General features: G+C 42.1%; 1 protein-coding gene across 2 annotated transcripts in view; it reads right to left on the bottom strand.

Annotated features, from left to right (window-relative positions):
• Positions 1-16778, bottom strand: part of CDH4 (cadherin 4) — a 471037-nt gene extending 454259 nt beyond the window's left edge. The window contains exons 1-2 of one of the 2 annotated variants that reach the window (XM_056548614.1): positions 16760-16778; positions 15569-15616 (exon numbers count right to left, since the gene is read on the bottom strand). In XM_056548614.1, coding sequence (XP_056404589.1) covers positions 15569-15616; positions 16760-16763 — 52 coding nt within the window. In that variant the 5' untranslated portion in view covers positions 16764-16778. Of the gene's footprint in view, positions 1-15568; positions 15617-15835; positions 15939-16759 lie in introns of those variants that run through there. The other variant, XM_056548613.1, reaches the window with a different exon arrangement.
• Between the last annotated feature and the right edge of the window lie 438 nt (positions 16779-17216).

The following is a 17216-nucleotide window of genomic DNA, read 5'->3' as shown; positions in this document are numbered from 1 at the left end:
AAACACATTTAAATACACGGCAGGTAGTTGGACACAATGGACACAATAACCCAAGGACATTCTTCAGGAATAAACCGTAGAAATAACATCACCGTATGTGGCAAAGAAAGAAGTAATAAATCACAAGACATCCTAACTCCTCAGTCATCATGTACGAGACAGACCAGAAGGCCTTTAGACTTTTATGTATGATATGTCCAACCTTAACCTGTCTGAAAATTCAGGGAAGGACTGCAATGTCTTACTATAAATATTTAATATGCTACCACCATATGAAAATAAAACAGACAGGATGAAATCCCCATCACAACCAGGGGAAGCCACATATAGCATAAACATCTCCTGACATACAGCATAAACATCTCCTGACATACAGCATAAACATCTCCTGACATACAGCATAAACATCTCCTGACATACAGCATAAACATCTCCTGACATATAGCATAAACATCTCCTGACATATAGCATAAACATCTCCTGACATACAGCATAAACATCTCCTGACATACAGCATAAACATCTCCTGACATACAGCATAAACATCTCCTGACATACAGCATAAACATCTCCTGACATACAGCATAAACATCTCCTGACATGTAGCACAAACATCTCCTGACATACAGCATAAACATCTCCTGACATATAGCATAAACATCTCCTGACATATAGCATCTCCTGACATACAGCATAAACATCTCCTGACATATAGCACAAACATCTCCTGACATATAGCATAAACATCTCCTGACATATAGCATAAACATCTCCTGACATATAGCATAAACATCTCCTGACATATAGCACAAACATCTCCTGACATATAGCATAAACATCTCCTGACATATAGCATAAACATCTCCTGACATATAGCATAAACATCTCCTGACATATAGCATAAACATCTCCTGACATATAGCATAAACATCTCCTGACATATAGCATAAACATCTCCTGACATATAGCATAAACATCTCCTGACATATAGCATAAACATCTCCTGACATACAGCATAAACATCTCCTGACATATAGCATAAACATCTCCTGACATATAGCATAAACATCTCCTGACATATAGCATAAACATCTCCTGACATATAGCACAAACATCTCCTGACATATAGCATAAACATCTCCTGACATATAGCATAAACATCTCCTGACATATAGCATAAACATCTCCTGACATATAGCATAAACATCTCCTGACATATAGCATAAACATCTCCTGACATACAGCATAAACATCTCCTGACATATAGCATAAACATCTCCTGACATATAGCATAAACATCTCCTGACATATAGCATAAACATCTCCTGACATATAGCACAAACATCTCCTGACATACAGCATAAACATCTCCTGACATATAGCATAAACATCTCCTGACATATAGCATAAACATCTCCTGACATACAGCATAAACATCTCCTGACATATAGCATAAACATCTCCTGACATACAGCATAAACATCTCCTGACATATAGCATAAACATCTCCTGACATACAGCATAAACATCTCCTGACATATAGCATAAACATCTCCTGACATATAGCATAAACATCTCCTGACATATAGCATAAACATCTCCTGACATATAGCATAAACATCTCCTGACATATAGCATAAACATCTCCTGACATATAGCATAAACATCTCCTGACATACAGCATAAACATCTCCTGACATATAGCATAAACATCTCCTGACATACAGCATAAACATCTCCTGACATATAGCATAAACATCTCCTGACATATAGCATAAACATCTCCTGACATACAGCATAAACATCTCCTGACATATAGCATAAACATCTCCTGACATATAGCATAAACATCTCCTGACATACAGCATAAACATCTCCTGACATATAGCATAAACATCTCCTGACATATAGCATAAACATCTCCTGACATATAGCATCTCCTGACAAAGAATTGCAAGGCCATGTTTTCATTTTCAAAGCCAGTCATCTTACACCTCCTATTTCAGGATATGTCAAGCCGAGAGGAAAGGTAAGGAAGGACATGGGGTAGACTCCAAACTTTGAAACAGAAAACATGGCCTTGCAATTCTTTGTAAGGAGATGTTTAGGGTAAGTTAACACAGGCGGATTTACTTGGCTGCATTTTTTAAAGGGGGCGGGCTCTTCTCGTCTGGCCACAGAAGATTTTCCACTGTTTAATTTCCGCTGTGGAAAATCCGCCGCAGACCCTACTGACTTCAATGGGGCTTGCGGCGGATTATCCGCAGCGGAAAATCTGCTGCAGACAAACGCAAAAAGCCCGTCTCCTTTCAAGTACACAGCGGGAAACCCGCAAATAAACCCGCCCGAGTGAACGTACCCTTATACTATATGTGGCTTCTCCTGGTTTCAATAGGGATTTTCCTATTCGGGAAGCATTAAAAGTGGTTTGGTAGAAACGTGTTACATGTTTTTGTCCATTTTTTGCAACATGTAGATTCAATTTCTGCTAAAGTGAGACACTCAAACATTGACTACCCTCTTTCTTTCACTAGTAGGAGTGCAGGCTGGCAAGACTCTTCATCCCTCCCATACTTGTCAATGTTGTGTTCCCTACAGAGAGCAGGAGCTCTACACAAGTATGGACATTAGTTATCTCTACACAATCTTCAAATGCTACAAAGAGCAATAGGACCCAGATATTGGCACTGTGGGCAATGGGGAAGCTGACATTACTAAAATATTAATTGGGTCCATACCTTACAGTATAGGTATTAGGCATTTTTACACAGGTTAATGTAAACAGATATTTGAATTATAGGCAGCGTTAAAGCTTGCCATAATGCTCATTGTGGTTTATACCTTGTCTATATGGATGCAGTGATCCCTCAACTTACAATGGCCTCAACATACAATCATTTCAACATACAATGGTCTTTTCTGGACCATTGTAAGTTGAAACCAGACTCAAGATAAAATGCTACAGACAGTCCAGATCTGTGAAACGTGTCAATGGCCGGAAGAACTGACCAATCAGAATGCGCATTTTACTGGTAAAACACCTGTATTACTGAAGCGTATGCACTGACTGGTGTCTGGTAGTGCCCCCTACAGTACAGGGAGGTACAACATGTTCTGCACACTTTACCTGTACCAGGGTTATCTGCTCCTTTGGACACCAGGTAACACCATTTTACTTTTTTAGGACATTGCGTGTTCTGTACAGGACCCTGAAGAAGCTCCTTTCCTCTACATAGACCAGTGTTTCCCAAGCAGGGTGCCCCCAGCTGTTGCAAAACTATAACTCCCAGCATGCCCGGACAGCCTTTGGCTGTCCGGGCATGCTGGGTGTTGTAGTTTTGCAACAGTTGGAGGCTCCCTGCTTGGGAAACACTGACATAGACAGAGATTTACAGCTCCCAGCAGATCTTCTTACTTTTATATGTGAATATTTGCTTTATCTACTTATTTTTCTTTAATCTTCACTTTTTCCTATTTTTGGATGACATTTTGGTGCCTTTAGAACCAATTACCAGGTTTCCATAGAGTTCTGGTCTCAACATACAATGGTTTCAACATACAATGGTCGTTCTGGAACCAATTAATATTGTAACTTGAGGGACCACTGTATATGGGCCTTTGTACAAGTGTAAGGGTACGTTCCCACACGGCGTATTTTGCTGCGTATTTGCTGTGTATTTGGTGCTGCATATTTTCCTACCCATTGACTTCAACAGAGAAAATAAAATACGCAGCAGCAAATACGCAGCAAATATGCCATGTGGGAATGTACCCTTCAGGGTCATAAATGGCCATGGGACCCAGAAACTAGCAGTATGGGAGTCATTGCTGTAATGCTTACTGGAGACCACACCTTGTCAATATAGACATTAGGTTTCTCTGCTAAGTTTTACAATGCCACAAGAGGCAATAGGACATGGAGAAACCCTTCACAATTTTACAGGGAACAAATTGTTGGTGACTCCATTGTGGTTTCACTCCAGATTTAAAAGTTTGACTTCACAGATCTATAACTGGAATTAACTGTGAGTATATGTAATATACAGTAAGATCTAGGAGTATGAATGCCTCCCAATCTTTGATGTGTGTCTTGAAAACATAAGTTGTGATAATGCTAAATATGATGCTGTACACTACTCCTCTGATTTCTAATCACAATATTAAAGGGGTATTCCAGGCAAAAACTTTTTTATATATATCAACTGGCTCCAGAAAGTTAAACAGATTTGTAAATTACTTCTATTAAATCCTTAATCCTTTCAGTACTTATGAGATTCTTAAGTTAAGGTTGTTCTTTTCTGTCTAAGTGCTCTCTGATGACACCTGTCTCGGGAAACGCCCAGTTTAGAAGTGGTTTGCTATGGGGATTTGCTTCTAAACTGGGCATTTCCCGAGACACGTGTCATCAGAGAGGACTTAGACCCCGTTCACACTGCGGAATTTCAGCTGCGGACATATCCGCCGCTGAAAGTGTTCTGCGCAAAGAAAGAACATGTTCATTCTTTGTGCGGAATCCGCGAGCGGACCATAGCCGTCAATGGTGACGGCTCAGTGCCCCGCGGCCCTAGCGCCAAAGCATCTTCGGCGGCGGCCACCAGGCGCAATCTCCGCAAGAATTCCGTAGTGTGAACGGGGCCTTAGACAGAAAAGAACAACCTTAACTTCCGGAGCTCATAAGTACTGAAAGGATTAAGATTTTTAAATAGAAGTAATTTACAAATCTGTTTAACTTTCTGGAGCCAGTTGATATATATATATATATATATATATATATATAAATTTTTTGTCTTGAATACCCCTTTAAAGCCGCTGAATGTTCGGGTTGCCCAACGTCTACTCTCCAGGTTTCTTCTGCAAGGCTCTGGGAGATGTATATTGGCACCCCGCTGATTCATTTCACACTCATATATACTTAGAAGCTTCTACTGAGAGGTCTGTGCCGCACTATGGTATTGCATCCTGCTGAGACCCCATAACTAGGTGGGTGGATTTCATTTATAACTAGGCAAGTGACGGCAAAATGGTGTCTTAATGCTAAAATACGCCACTTTGCTCTTTGATAACTGGGCACATACGCGTCCCTTAGAATGCACAGGCCGGCTCTTATTCAGTAATGGACACCTAATGCTGCTGTGTTTATTGATCTTTGTGGCACTGAGTCGATTCCTGGGGATTTTGTCACAAGGCGTCCTTCCTACAGGAATTCACAAAAGCTGCAATTCATCTGCTTCTCTTTGTCTTGTTTAATGATATCACACAGGGAATGTGCAGAGGCTTCAAAAGCAAGAAACGATGCTATAAGGCCCTGTGTGAAAGCCTCACGTACAGATATATCTCCAGTCATATACCCCGCTCTGCAGCTCGCCTTCAGCTCGATATTTCAGACAGGGTAACTTATCATATTCAAGGCTTGGCAGCCAGCAGGGAGTAAATCAGCTTCCCAGATCACATCCCATACACGTAATAACTTTTCTTTTCTCAGTCATAGCCCAGCGAAAATGTTCAATTAGCTGTAAAAGGCTCCAATCAAAGGGGGTGAGTTTGGCTGGACTGGTGCTCGCTCTTAACCACTTCCCTGCCAGGCTGCAGGGTGGCACAGCATTGCCAGCAAGGCTCTGGACAGAGCTGATAACACTGGAGAGGACAGTTTCTAATTTCCAAGAACAAGAGTGTGAAATGCGATGGGAGGAAGAGACACTATAATGTAACAGTAGGGGAAGGCAGATATGGGCAGGTAATCAAGACTGGGAAGGCGAGATTACTGTGTCAGTCACGCCTTCCTGCAAAAAAAAATGGACGCTTCATTCAGGGATGTGTCAGAGCTTTTGTGTGCAGATCCCGAGACATGCCAGAGTCACAAAAGCGGTGTCAGGCACCTGATGCAACTGTCAATCCCCCAAGTCTCCAGACAATGGGGAATGACATCCAGACGCAGACCGAGCAAATTCTCCAGCCTTCCTGACATAGCCGCAAAACTCACCCCTTCTCAGAGGCGAGATGTTTTTTAATAAGGTGGACAAAAAAAAAGGTTTCCAGTAACAACTGGACTATGGGAAGTCTATTTCTAACACAAAATTAAATTCTATGGTGGATGTCGTTGCCACAGTCTTAAGGATATCAAGTGGATATATAGCGGGTGTCTATGTATGGAACCATCCTACTGACACCCATATGGCCTAAAGTGGCATATGGATGGGGCCTGTCTTGGCACAACCCCTTTACCGTTCAATGGTTTATAAAACAAATACAACAATAACAAAAACTGACTTGCAAGAGGTAGCTATGGAGCTCTAATTTGAGTGGACCTCTCCTGACATGTCTGTTTTAATAAAAACTTGTATTCCTCATAAAATTACAATGCTGGAGCATGTATCCTTATCACTCTGTGTTGTGCCATTCTTTTGTTTTATTCCTCCGAATATGGCTAAATAGTCAGCTGGGTGTTACCACTTGAGGACATGTCCTTACACTGCCTGAGACTGTCCAATCAAAGATGACAGTGATAGACAGTGTAGAGACACGGCCCAACTAGTTACACCCAGTCAGCTACTTAAAGGAGTACTCTGCCCCTAGACCTCTTATCCCCTATCCAAAGGATAGGGGATAAGATGTCTGATCGCGGGGGGTCCTGCCGCTGGGCTGCGGCACCCCAGACATCCGGTGCATGGAGCGAACTTCGCTCCGTGCCAGATGACTGGCGAGGCAGGGCAGAGGCTTGTAGGTCACGGTCATGCCCCCTTAATGCAAGTCTATGGGAGGGGGCGTGACGGAAGTGACATGGCAGTGACATCATGAGCCTTCGGCACTGCCCCAGATGCTCTAAGCGAACGCCGAGTGCAGCAGCCGCGATCGAGGGGTCCCCAGCGGCGCGATCCCCGCGATCGGATAAGATGTCTAGGGGAGGAGTACCCCCTTAATCATTCATTTCCAGGAAGAACAATACAACACAGAGCTATAAAAATGTTTCAGAATTGTTCTTTCATGAGAAAAGCATTTGTTTACTAAGTCAGGCAGGTCAGGAGAGACAACAGATCCTCTCTAAGTATAGCCATCTGTCCAAGTATCCAGTCTACAATCCATTTTTAGTTTTCTTTTCACACAACATTCTTCTCACAAATTCTTGACACACAAAAGCAGCACAATAAACATGATGGTTACAGAAGTGTCTTAAAGGCAAAGTACGTTTGATGGCTCCAAACACAGAAGAAAGCACATAAAGCTTTGGCTGTTTCAAACTTTTTCCCTCTATTTGATAGCCTATGTAATTTCTAACACTTCTGTAAATCACTTTATTTACCCAAAATGACTCCTTATCCCAGAAAAACAGCTGTTTTGGGGAAATTTTGTCTTTAGTACAAACACAGCAAAATGGAACACAGGAAGTGAGGGCAGGGCTTAACATGTTCTATGTGCAGGAGAGAGAGCAAGCCTGAGAAGGCTTAGACTGTGCACCTGCAAGCTGAGTCCATTCTCCAGAGGATCTGAATTGTCCATGCATGGTAAATCAAGGCTTTACTCTCTTCTCACCAGCAGTTTTTGGTTGCTCAGTTGTATACACAGGGTTCTCTTCTTGAGCAGTTCTTCACTAGGGATGAGGCTTTGAAACGCTGCAGTGGCCACACCAAGTCCCGACTCAAGTCCATACTATCTCTCAGAAAGCTATTCTATTCAAGAGACGAGACCTCCCCCCAAGAGGGCAGTACAAAGGACACCTAACTAGCTGTTTCCACATTATTAAAGGGGTACTCCGCCCCTAGACATCTTCTCCCTTATCATAAGGCTAGGGGATAAGATGTCTGATCGCGGGGGTCCCGCTGCAGGGGACACCCGCGATCTCGGGTGAGACACCCCAGACATCCGGTGCGCAGTGCGAACTTCGCTCCGTGCTGGATGACTGGCGATGTGGGGTGGAGGCTTGTAATGTCACGGTCACACCATGCTCGTGATGTCACGGCCATGCCCCCTCAATGCAAGTCTATGGGAGGGGGTGTGACGGCTCGCCTCTGGCCTGATGCTCTAAATGAATGCCTGGTGCAGCAGGGAGATCGCGGCGGTGGGACCCCCGCGATCAGACATCATATCCCCTATCCTTTGGTACAATCCTCTTCTGGTGCCAAAACTCTACACTACACTATTGTACCCTCCTTGCAGGGCTGAAGTGCCACAACCTTTGGGCCTACACTGATGCTGGCACCTACATCTGCCAGCCAAAGAAACTACCATCGGCAGCATGGTGGAGTCACATTGTGCCATGGTCTGCCATCCCACTGGTACTCTGTACTAATAGTGTCAAACAGTTTTGGACACACTAAAAACACAGTGAATGCATCACACTATATTGCTTTATTACTAGTTTCTAGTTTGTATTGATATGAGTTTTGGGCCACGATGGCCATAGGGAAAGCATATACACAAAATCAATCAATACATCGCAGCTACTGCTGAAGGAGTTACTCGATGGGTCAGCCTAATACATTTTCCTTCTCTAGATACTGCAGGAAGATCTGGGGCACCAAGCTGTGATTAGTCTTGTCCTCAAGGAATGTCTGAAAAGACGCCAATGTACTACTATGCAGCATGTTCCTCTTGGGATAAAGGAGGCTTTGTGTATTAAGGACATTCTCACATAACTGCACACACTGTGATCTCTTACTGACCCTATTACAACAGCCTTCCTCTATGTCACCCCCAACGTGGTCACACGCTGGTGACTATTGCATTCTGCCGTATTAAGGTGCCTTGCTGGGAAGATAAGAGTTGCTGCTGGGTGATTATTAGAAGAAAAATCCCTCCATTGTTTGCATTTAAAACCCAATTAATCAGTGGCAGCTCCGGAGCCTCCCGCAGGACAGTGTCAGGAGTGCCACAACACACTTTATAAATGCTAATGTACAGCAACAATGATGAGGGAGAACATGCACGCCAATGTATACACAAGGCCAGAACTGGGAAATCTCTCACAGAAAAGGTAGAAAGTGCATATAAGAATGCAGCAATGCAAACATGAAAATGTACATTCAAAGTGACAAAATGCTGCCTATAAGGGTGGGTTCACACCACGTTTTTACAATACAGTTTTTTATCAGGTTTTTGATAAAAAAACGGATTCCTCAAAACCTGACTAAACTATCAAAACGTGTGTACAAAGTTTTATCTGTATACGGTTTGAAAAATGATGTCCGGTTGCATCCTTTTTTTAAGAAAAGAAACATATACGTTTTGAACTTTTCACTCCATTATGAATAAAGTTTCACTTGTTTGATTGAAATTCCAAGAAAAAAAACTGTGCAAAGTCAAAAACCGTATGGTGAAAAATGGATGGAACCGTACACACATACAGGTCTGTACGGTTCCCATTGACTCCCATGTTTAAAAAAAAACGTATACGGGTCAATACGGTTTTTCACCTGGACCAAAAACCGTGGTAGGCCACAGTTTTCTGTCCAGAAAAATAAAAGTTAAAAACCGTGTGGTTTGAAAAACGGAGACAACCGTATACAATATGGTGCATACGGTTTTGAATGGAAAGTCTATGGCCACAGTTTGCTGTACGGTTGCATATGTTTTTTTTTTTTAAACGTATCCAAAAACTGTATCGAAAAATCGTGGTGTGAACCCACCCTAAGACTTGTAGAGGAAAGTGCTCTGTGACAGAAGGCTTGCAAAATACACCTGTATATACTGTATAAAGATCTATTTACAAAAGTGTCTGTCTTTAAACTGAAACCGAACAATATACGAAACATTTACAAACTAATATACCGTACCCCACTGATGGATTTTGCCAAATTATAGCCAGATGTCAAACTTGCCACTTCTATACTTGACATACAGTACTAACCTCTGCTACATCTGTTTGTTATCTGAGTTAAAGGGGTACTCCAGTGGAAAAAAAAATTTTTCACATCAACTGGTGCCAGAAAGTTAAACAGATTTGTAAAATACTTCCATTTAAAAATCCTTTCAGTACTTACCAGCTGCTGTATACTACTGTACAGGTATACTACAGAGAAATTTGTGAAGTTGTTTCCAGTCTCACTACAGTGCTCTCTGCTGACACCTCTGTGCATGTCAGGAACTGTCCAGAGCAGGAACGGTTTTCTATGGGGATATGCTTCTAATCTGGACAGTTCCTGACACAGCCAGAGGTGTCAGCAGAGAGCACTGTGGTCAGACTGGAAAGAAATTCACAATTTTCTCTGTAGTATACAGCATCTGATAAGTGCTGGAAGGATTTTTAAATAGAAGTAATTTACAAATCTGTTTAACTTTCTGGCACCAGTTGATTTGAAAACATTTGTTTTACACCGGAGTACCCCTTTAAGTTGTCTTCTGTGAGAAAGAGCTTTGCCCAAAAAAAACACTTATCCCCTATCCGCAGGATGACAAGAATGAGGTACTGTGGTCTTCCTGGTTGAATGGCTCATAGGACATTTATTTTCGTGATTGGCTGGGGACTCACTCATCCCCTACCCTTTGAACATTGGGGAAAATGTACTAATCTGGTCAGATATTTAGATGCATATAAAGACTTTTAAACTTACTGTTATTTTTTGGTAATATTATGATGCAATTTTAGTGAAATAAAGCCAACTTTGACACACCATGTACCCCTTTTAAGTGAGCTGGGAATAGTTTCCTAAAAAGCAATGTGTCTTAAAGGGGTACTCCACTGCCCCAGTGTTCAGAACATTTGGTACCAAAATCCCATTTAGTACGCCCCCTCCCATAGACTTGCATTGAGGTGGTGTGGTCGTGACATCACGACCACGCACCGAGCTTTGGGAACTAAATGTTCTGAAAGCTCGGGCAGTGGAGTACCCCTTTAATTAGATGCACAAAGATGAACCAAATTTTGGGTCTAGGCACAAACGCATTACTAAATTTTCCTAAACCTTTTTTGTTCCTTCCAGTGGCAATCTTGATAAATCTGTGATGCAATACCATATCCGGCATAGACAGGAGTGGTGTCCTTCAGAGTAGCAAAGTGTTTAAGAGCGAGTTTGCTAAACTACATGAATCTTTTCCCCCTTAATGGACTCTATCTGGATGCTGTACTAGAGATGTAGAAGTACTGTAGATGTCTCGCCTTGATTTCAGTATCAGAGTGGGCCTAAAGGTCCTACAGTTACATAATACGTTCCCGGTATTAAAAATTACACAAAGTAGGTGGGGGCTACAGACAAAATTTTGTTATGTCTCAGCCTCTCCCCTATGACTAGTATTGTAGGGCCCACTAGGACTCAATAAATCTTATTAAAGGGGTATTCCAGGCAAAACCTTTTTTATATATATCAACTGGCTCCAGAAAGTTAAACAGATTTGTAAATTACTTCTATTAAAAAATCTTAATCCTTCCAATAGTTATTAGCTTCTGAAGTTTTCTGTCTAACTACTCAATGATGATGTCACGTCCCGGGAACTGTGCATGATGGGAAAATATCCCCATAGGAACTGCTCAGCTCCCGGGACATGAGTCATCAGAGAGCGGTTAGACAGAAAACAACTCAGCTTCAGAAGCTAATAACTATTGGAAGGATTAAGATTTTTTAATAGAAGTAATTTACAAATCTGTTTAACCTTCCGGAGCCAGTTGATATATAAAAAAAGTTTTGGCCTGGAATATCCCTTTAAGACACAGGTGGTCATTAATAAGGAGTTGTCAAAAAATAGGCTAACGCAAAATGTGTTATAAAATAGTAAAATAGTAACTATTAATCACATACTATTTCCCCCATCGCTCCAGAATTGATGCTCCGGTAGTCCCCACGTGACATCACATACTACAATGTGACTGCTGTCAATGGCGTACGTGCCATAGTGGAAGACCATGTGGCTGCTTTGGCCCCTTGGAGAAAGGGGCTCTGTCTCACTGGGTCCCATTTTTTTTATATTGGTAACAAACTGTGCAGAACTCCTTTCTCAAGGGGACTGCGTTGCCAGAAAATTAACTGAGGGGAGTATTGACCAATAGACAACAAGGGGAAATTAAGCCCAGACCTTTCTGTCCTGGGTGTAAATATCAGGCGCCATAATAAGAGGCCTATTTCAATATTTGCTATGGGTCCCCCTCTCTTTTACGTATGCCACAGACTGCTGCATGCAATCGTTTGTCTCAGGAGTCGTATGTTTTGCATACAAACATCAGACCCCCACAACCTAATATTGATCTTATATTATCAATATTATAAGGCTGAATAACTCCTTTGATTTGGTAAAATCCCAGACAAGGCCTTAAAATATTTAGGATTGGCAATAACTTTAAACTGAACTGATGCGCCTATTCGAGGTTTACGTATTAGTGTTGAATAAAATAAAAAACCTTCCCACCACTATCTACATTCTATTGTTGTTATGTCACCTACTTAATGTTCTCTTAATATACTTAACATTTCTGTTCACTTCCCAGTTCCATTCCTTTTAAATTCTTAGCAGATATAGTGAGAATGTGAGATTTAGCCCAGAAATGTGTCTCTGTGGAGCATTGTTGAAATGAATATTTAAAAAGGTCAGAGTACACGATGGATATTGCTTGTAAAATTGCAGCATGATTTAGAATGCAGTCTTTCATACTGAGATTTATGGGACTTTGATTTTATTTTTGCTCCTCTCTGGATCTTTAGCGGTATTTGACCCATTCCTAAATTTTATATCTTTTTTTTTTGTGTAGTTCAGTCCCTATAAATCACAGTCAGTGAACTGAAAACTGATCTTACTTTTACAGTATATCTAGAATGTGACCATGTCAGGTTATCTCCTGGAAGTGACTCTTACTTTCCAGTCAGGCTCGGTGATAAAAAGTTTTCTTTGGAACAAAAACAGACATTTGGCTTCTAGTTCTATGGCTTCTGCTTCGACTTTGGCCCCCCTCGGCTTATACTCGAGTGAACTCTCCGTCTGTCAATCCCTTCTCAGTGGTCTTCAACCTGCGGACCTCCAGATGTTGCAAAACTACAAATCCCAGCATGCCCGGACAGCCATCGGCCGGCCATCCGCTCCGGGCCGGCCCCGGCCTAGTGACATTGCTTTGACGACGATGCACAGCAGACGTCCCTGCGCATGAAAGTCCCTTTGCGTCATTATCAAGGCAACGTCACTAGGCCGGGGCCGGCCCAGAGCTGAGAAGAGGGCCTCTCGATGAAAATGGACAGCCCGGAATGACTAACCCTCCCTACCGGAAGGTCCCTGCAGCATAGACGGCCCGGAACAGCTCACCCTTCCCACTGAGGGGAGGTGAGTAGAAAACTAAAGGGGAGTCTGGATGATGACGAAGGCTGCAGTGGTCTTCAACCTGCAGACATCCAGATGTTTCAAAACTACAACTTCCAGCATGCCCGGACAGCCGATGGCTGTCCGGGCATGCTGGGAGTTGTAGTTTTGCAACATCTGGAGGTCCGCAGGTTGAAGACCACTGATGAAGGGATTGACAGGCGGTGATGATGAAGGGGGGGGATGATGACAGGGTGATGATGACGGGGGTGATGATGACAGGGTGATGATGACGGGGGTGATGATGACAGGGTGATGATGACATGGTGATGATGACGGGGGTGTTAATGACGGTGGTCTGGATGATGACATGGGGGGATGATGTATTTCCCACCCTAGGCTTATAGTCGAGTCAATAACTTTTCCTGGGTTTTTGGGGTGAAATTAGGGGCCTCGGCTTATACGTATATACGGTATTTTAAGTCTTATTTATTAAGTATGAAATGTCAGTGCAAAACGTTTCCCTTGCATCTGAAATAGCACAGTTGAAAAAAATGCAACATTACCAAACAATGGAAGAGAGAACACCATCCTCTTCAACAAGGGTTGGCGCAAGGGTGCTACCCTTACAGGTGGAAAAACACATGCCCACTTGATTATATGGGTGAGATAGCTGTCGGCTGAAAGAGTGTTGAGTCCACAGCAAACATGTATGGCCAGCTTTAGATTAAGGTCTACAGGGTACCCAATCCCTCTTTTGGAAAGGGAAATTGCTAAGCAAAACCAAGCTAAAAATTAAAGAACAATATAATAAAAAAAAAAATATTAATTAAAAAAATATATAATAGAGAGAAATAAAGCCAACATTTTTTAATTATCTAAAACCCTATTATATTCTTCTGTCAAAAGGAAAAGAGAGGATTGGAATGGTTCCAATCTGTCAGGTTGTATTAATAACCAATAGATGAGTTAAGCACAGAAATTGGGGTGTCTCGGGCGGTTTTATTAGAGATGATAACATTAAATGGGTTAATGAGAGCGCTGTGAAATGATCAATTAACAGGGAAATTAATATGATTAGACAGATCATAAACAATTACAGGAATGATGATGAGTCTTAGCTACGCATGTCACATCAAGTCAAAACGGGGGTCTCCATTGCTGTGCCTGCCAACTTGTCAGTGCCTCAAGGACAGATAGCAGGAGGAGAGTCAGTTTTTTTTATATTCAAATGTAATTATATTCAAAATAAAGGTTTCCATTCCTTATAAATTCTGTCATATCTGCTAAAAAAAACCTCAGTTTGTATATACCAGGAATGTATGAGTCCACCAATAGTGTTAACGCTGATCACCAAATTGGTACATAAAAACAATTTCAACTCCAGGGCTGCATCATATGAACACAACCCAATGGAATATAAGCAGTTAAAGTAAAAAAGAACATTGGTTGAAATACCTAAAAATATAGTAGGACTAAGCATCTCACTTTGTTAGCTGAAGGTTCTCCATAGAACATATCCCTTTAATGCATCAGTGAAATACGTTGAAGAACAGTGCCTGCTATATATGCAACAGGTGCCACACAGAGCAGTCATGATCAGAGGATACACTAATCTCTGCAGCTTAACCCCTCAGATGCCTCGATAAACAGAGACTGTGGCATTTGGGAGGGGGGTCTATAGACAGAAATGAATGCTGTCACGCCCCCTCCTATAGACTTGCATTGAGGGGGCAAGGTATGTTGTCACACGTGGCGGAGTCGTGACATCACGATACTCCGGCCCTGTGGTCGTCACGCTACACACTCGGAGCCTCCAGGGCTGCGGAGAGCTCACAAAGGTGGGTGGGCAACGACATATTGCGGGGGTCCTTTGGATAGGGGATAAGATGTATTAGAGCCGGAGTACCCCTTTAAAAACAATGGGATCCGCAGTGCAAATATATATATTTTTTGGGAGCATAATATGCACCAAAGTCTGTGCAGAAAAACTGTGAGAACATGGCTATATAGTCACGGCTGCTTCTACCAGGACATTAACATTATTTTACAATGATTATTCCTGGTTGTAAAGGTGCTCCTGTTCCTTTAAGAGACCTTCTCCTCTGGAGACATTATCGAAGCTATAAAAGAGAATTATCTCTAAAACTACTGGGTCATCCAGTGATCTGGCCTAAAGCTGTATATCTCATACATGGCCTCTGAGCTTCCATCTACACAGGTCACTTCGCTCCTCATTCCCGGAGCATTGATCTCTATTTTTACCTGCTGGTCACCTGCCCTTAACCTATGACTGTCAGATATGCTGGAGAATGCTGCAGGAACAGTATATGTACAACACAAATGGGAATTTTCTTACCAATTTCATCTCTTGGACCTGCAGATTCTTTTGCTGGCTGATATATCACTATAAAGAGAGGTTACATACATATTGGGTAATGTCGAAGAAAAGAGAATGGACCAAATAACTATACTTCTTAATAGAAGGTACAAATTAATTAAATAAATAAAAAAGTAGAATATGTTATTTAAGTACTTAATAAATCTATTAGACTATTGTACAGGGAGTACAGTCCAAATCCTAGAAAAAAAAAAATCAAGATGGTATAATGAGATAGGAACTTACTGATGATTTGGTGATCATTTATGAAGACTGGCATAGAGAGGAGCAGTCTTAAAAAAGTCATAACATGCACTGTATTTCTTAGAACCATGGCGTCCCCATTAACTTTTAGAGCCCAGCACAGTCCTGTCTTTTACCAGTTAGTCACTCCCCTCACTGGAGCACTGGTCACCTCCTCATCCCACATGACTAACAGCCACTAAGCTGTACTGTAATCCCTGACTCTCCCCTGTGATCTAGTGGCCAAGGGGAACAACCAGTGGGCTCCAGAGCCTAATTTGCATTTATATATAAAGGGGTATTCTGGCTTTAGACATCTTATCCCCTATCCAAAGCATAGGGGATAAGTTGTCTGATCGCGGGGGGCCCCGCGATCTCCCTGGAGCACCCGCATTATGTGCGGAGCTGCGTCTCCAGGCTCAGAAACCGGAAGTTTTTGGGACTGGAGACATGACGTAACGCTACGCTCCCTCCATTCATGTCTATGGCAGGGGGCGTGACGTCATGAGGGGGCCTTCAGGGCCGGTTGTAAAGTGGGGGTGTGGCTTTACTTCAACTCCGCCCTCCATATTTCTTGCTACTTTCAACAGTGAAGAGTATAAAGTTGCAAATTTAAGCGCATTCACGGTATGCCGTAAAAAAAAAATCAGAAATCCGGTACAAAGCCACCCAAAATGCTTTTAAAATATATACTGCCCCATGTGGTAGTTACTTATAGGGTGAGATTTATCAAAACCTGTCCAGAGGAAAAGTTGCCCAGCTGGCCATAGCAACCAGATTGTTGCTTTCATTTTTAACAAGGCCTCTGAAAAATGAAAGAAGCAATCTGGTTGCTATAGGCAACTTTTCCTCTGGACAGGTTTTGATAGATCTCCCCCATAGTGCCCACACTGCCTCCATATAGAAGTTAGGATCCCCACACTGAACTCATATAAATACTGCTCCTCTGACACAGGCCAGCCAGATCCGCTGCTTCCTGTGGCTCCGCCTCCTCTGCCAACCATCTGCAACACATGTAAAAGATGCATGCCGCCAGCTGAGCGGAGCCATAGAGAGCAACTAACTGGACCACACGGGATCTGTGAGTGAGTAATGCCCTTTCCTTTTTATTTGCTGATTAAAATTGCAATCATTTTGATCAAAGTTGTTTTCAATTAATTTTTGTTAAGTTTTCGGCAATAAAAACATGCACCTGACAAAAACTATGACAAAAATGTTTGTCACAAAAATTAAAACTGATATAATTATTATATTACTAATTAAAGTTGGAAGGTTTGCAAAGATTCCCCTCCTCACATCACATCTGAAGGCACAGCGTTACCACAAAACTAAATTCTGCAACAAATAAATCTTTTTTTTTTTTTTTTTTTACGTCTACGATCCC

This window comes from Hyla sarda, chromosome 12 (assembly GCF_029499605.1).
Source record: "Hyla sarda isolate aHylSar1 chromosome 12, aHylSar1.hap1, whole genome shotgun sequence".
Classification (NCBI taxonomy): domain Eukaryota; kingdom Metazoa; phylum Chordata; class Amphibia; order Anura; family Hylidae; genus Hyla; species Hyla sarda.
Note: the sequence above shows the minus strand (reverse complement) of the source record. Positions and strands in the feature narration are given on the sequence as shown.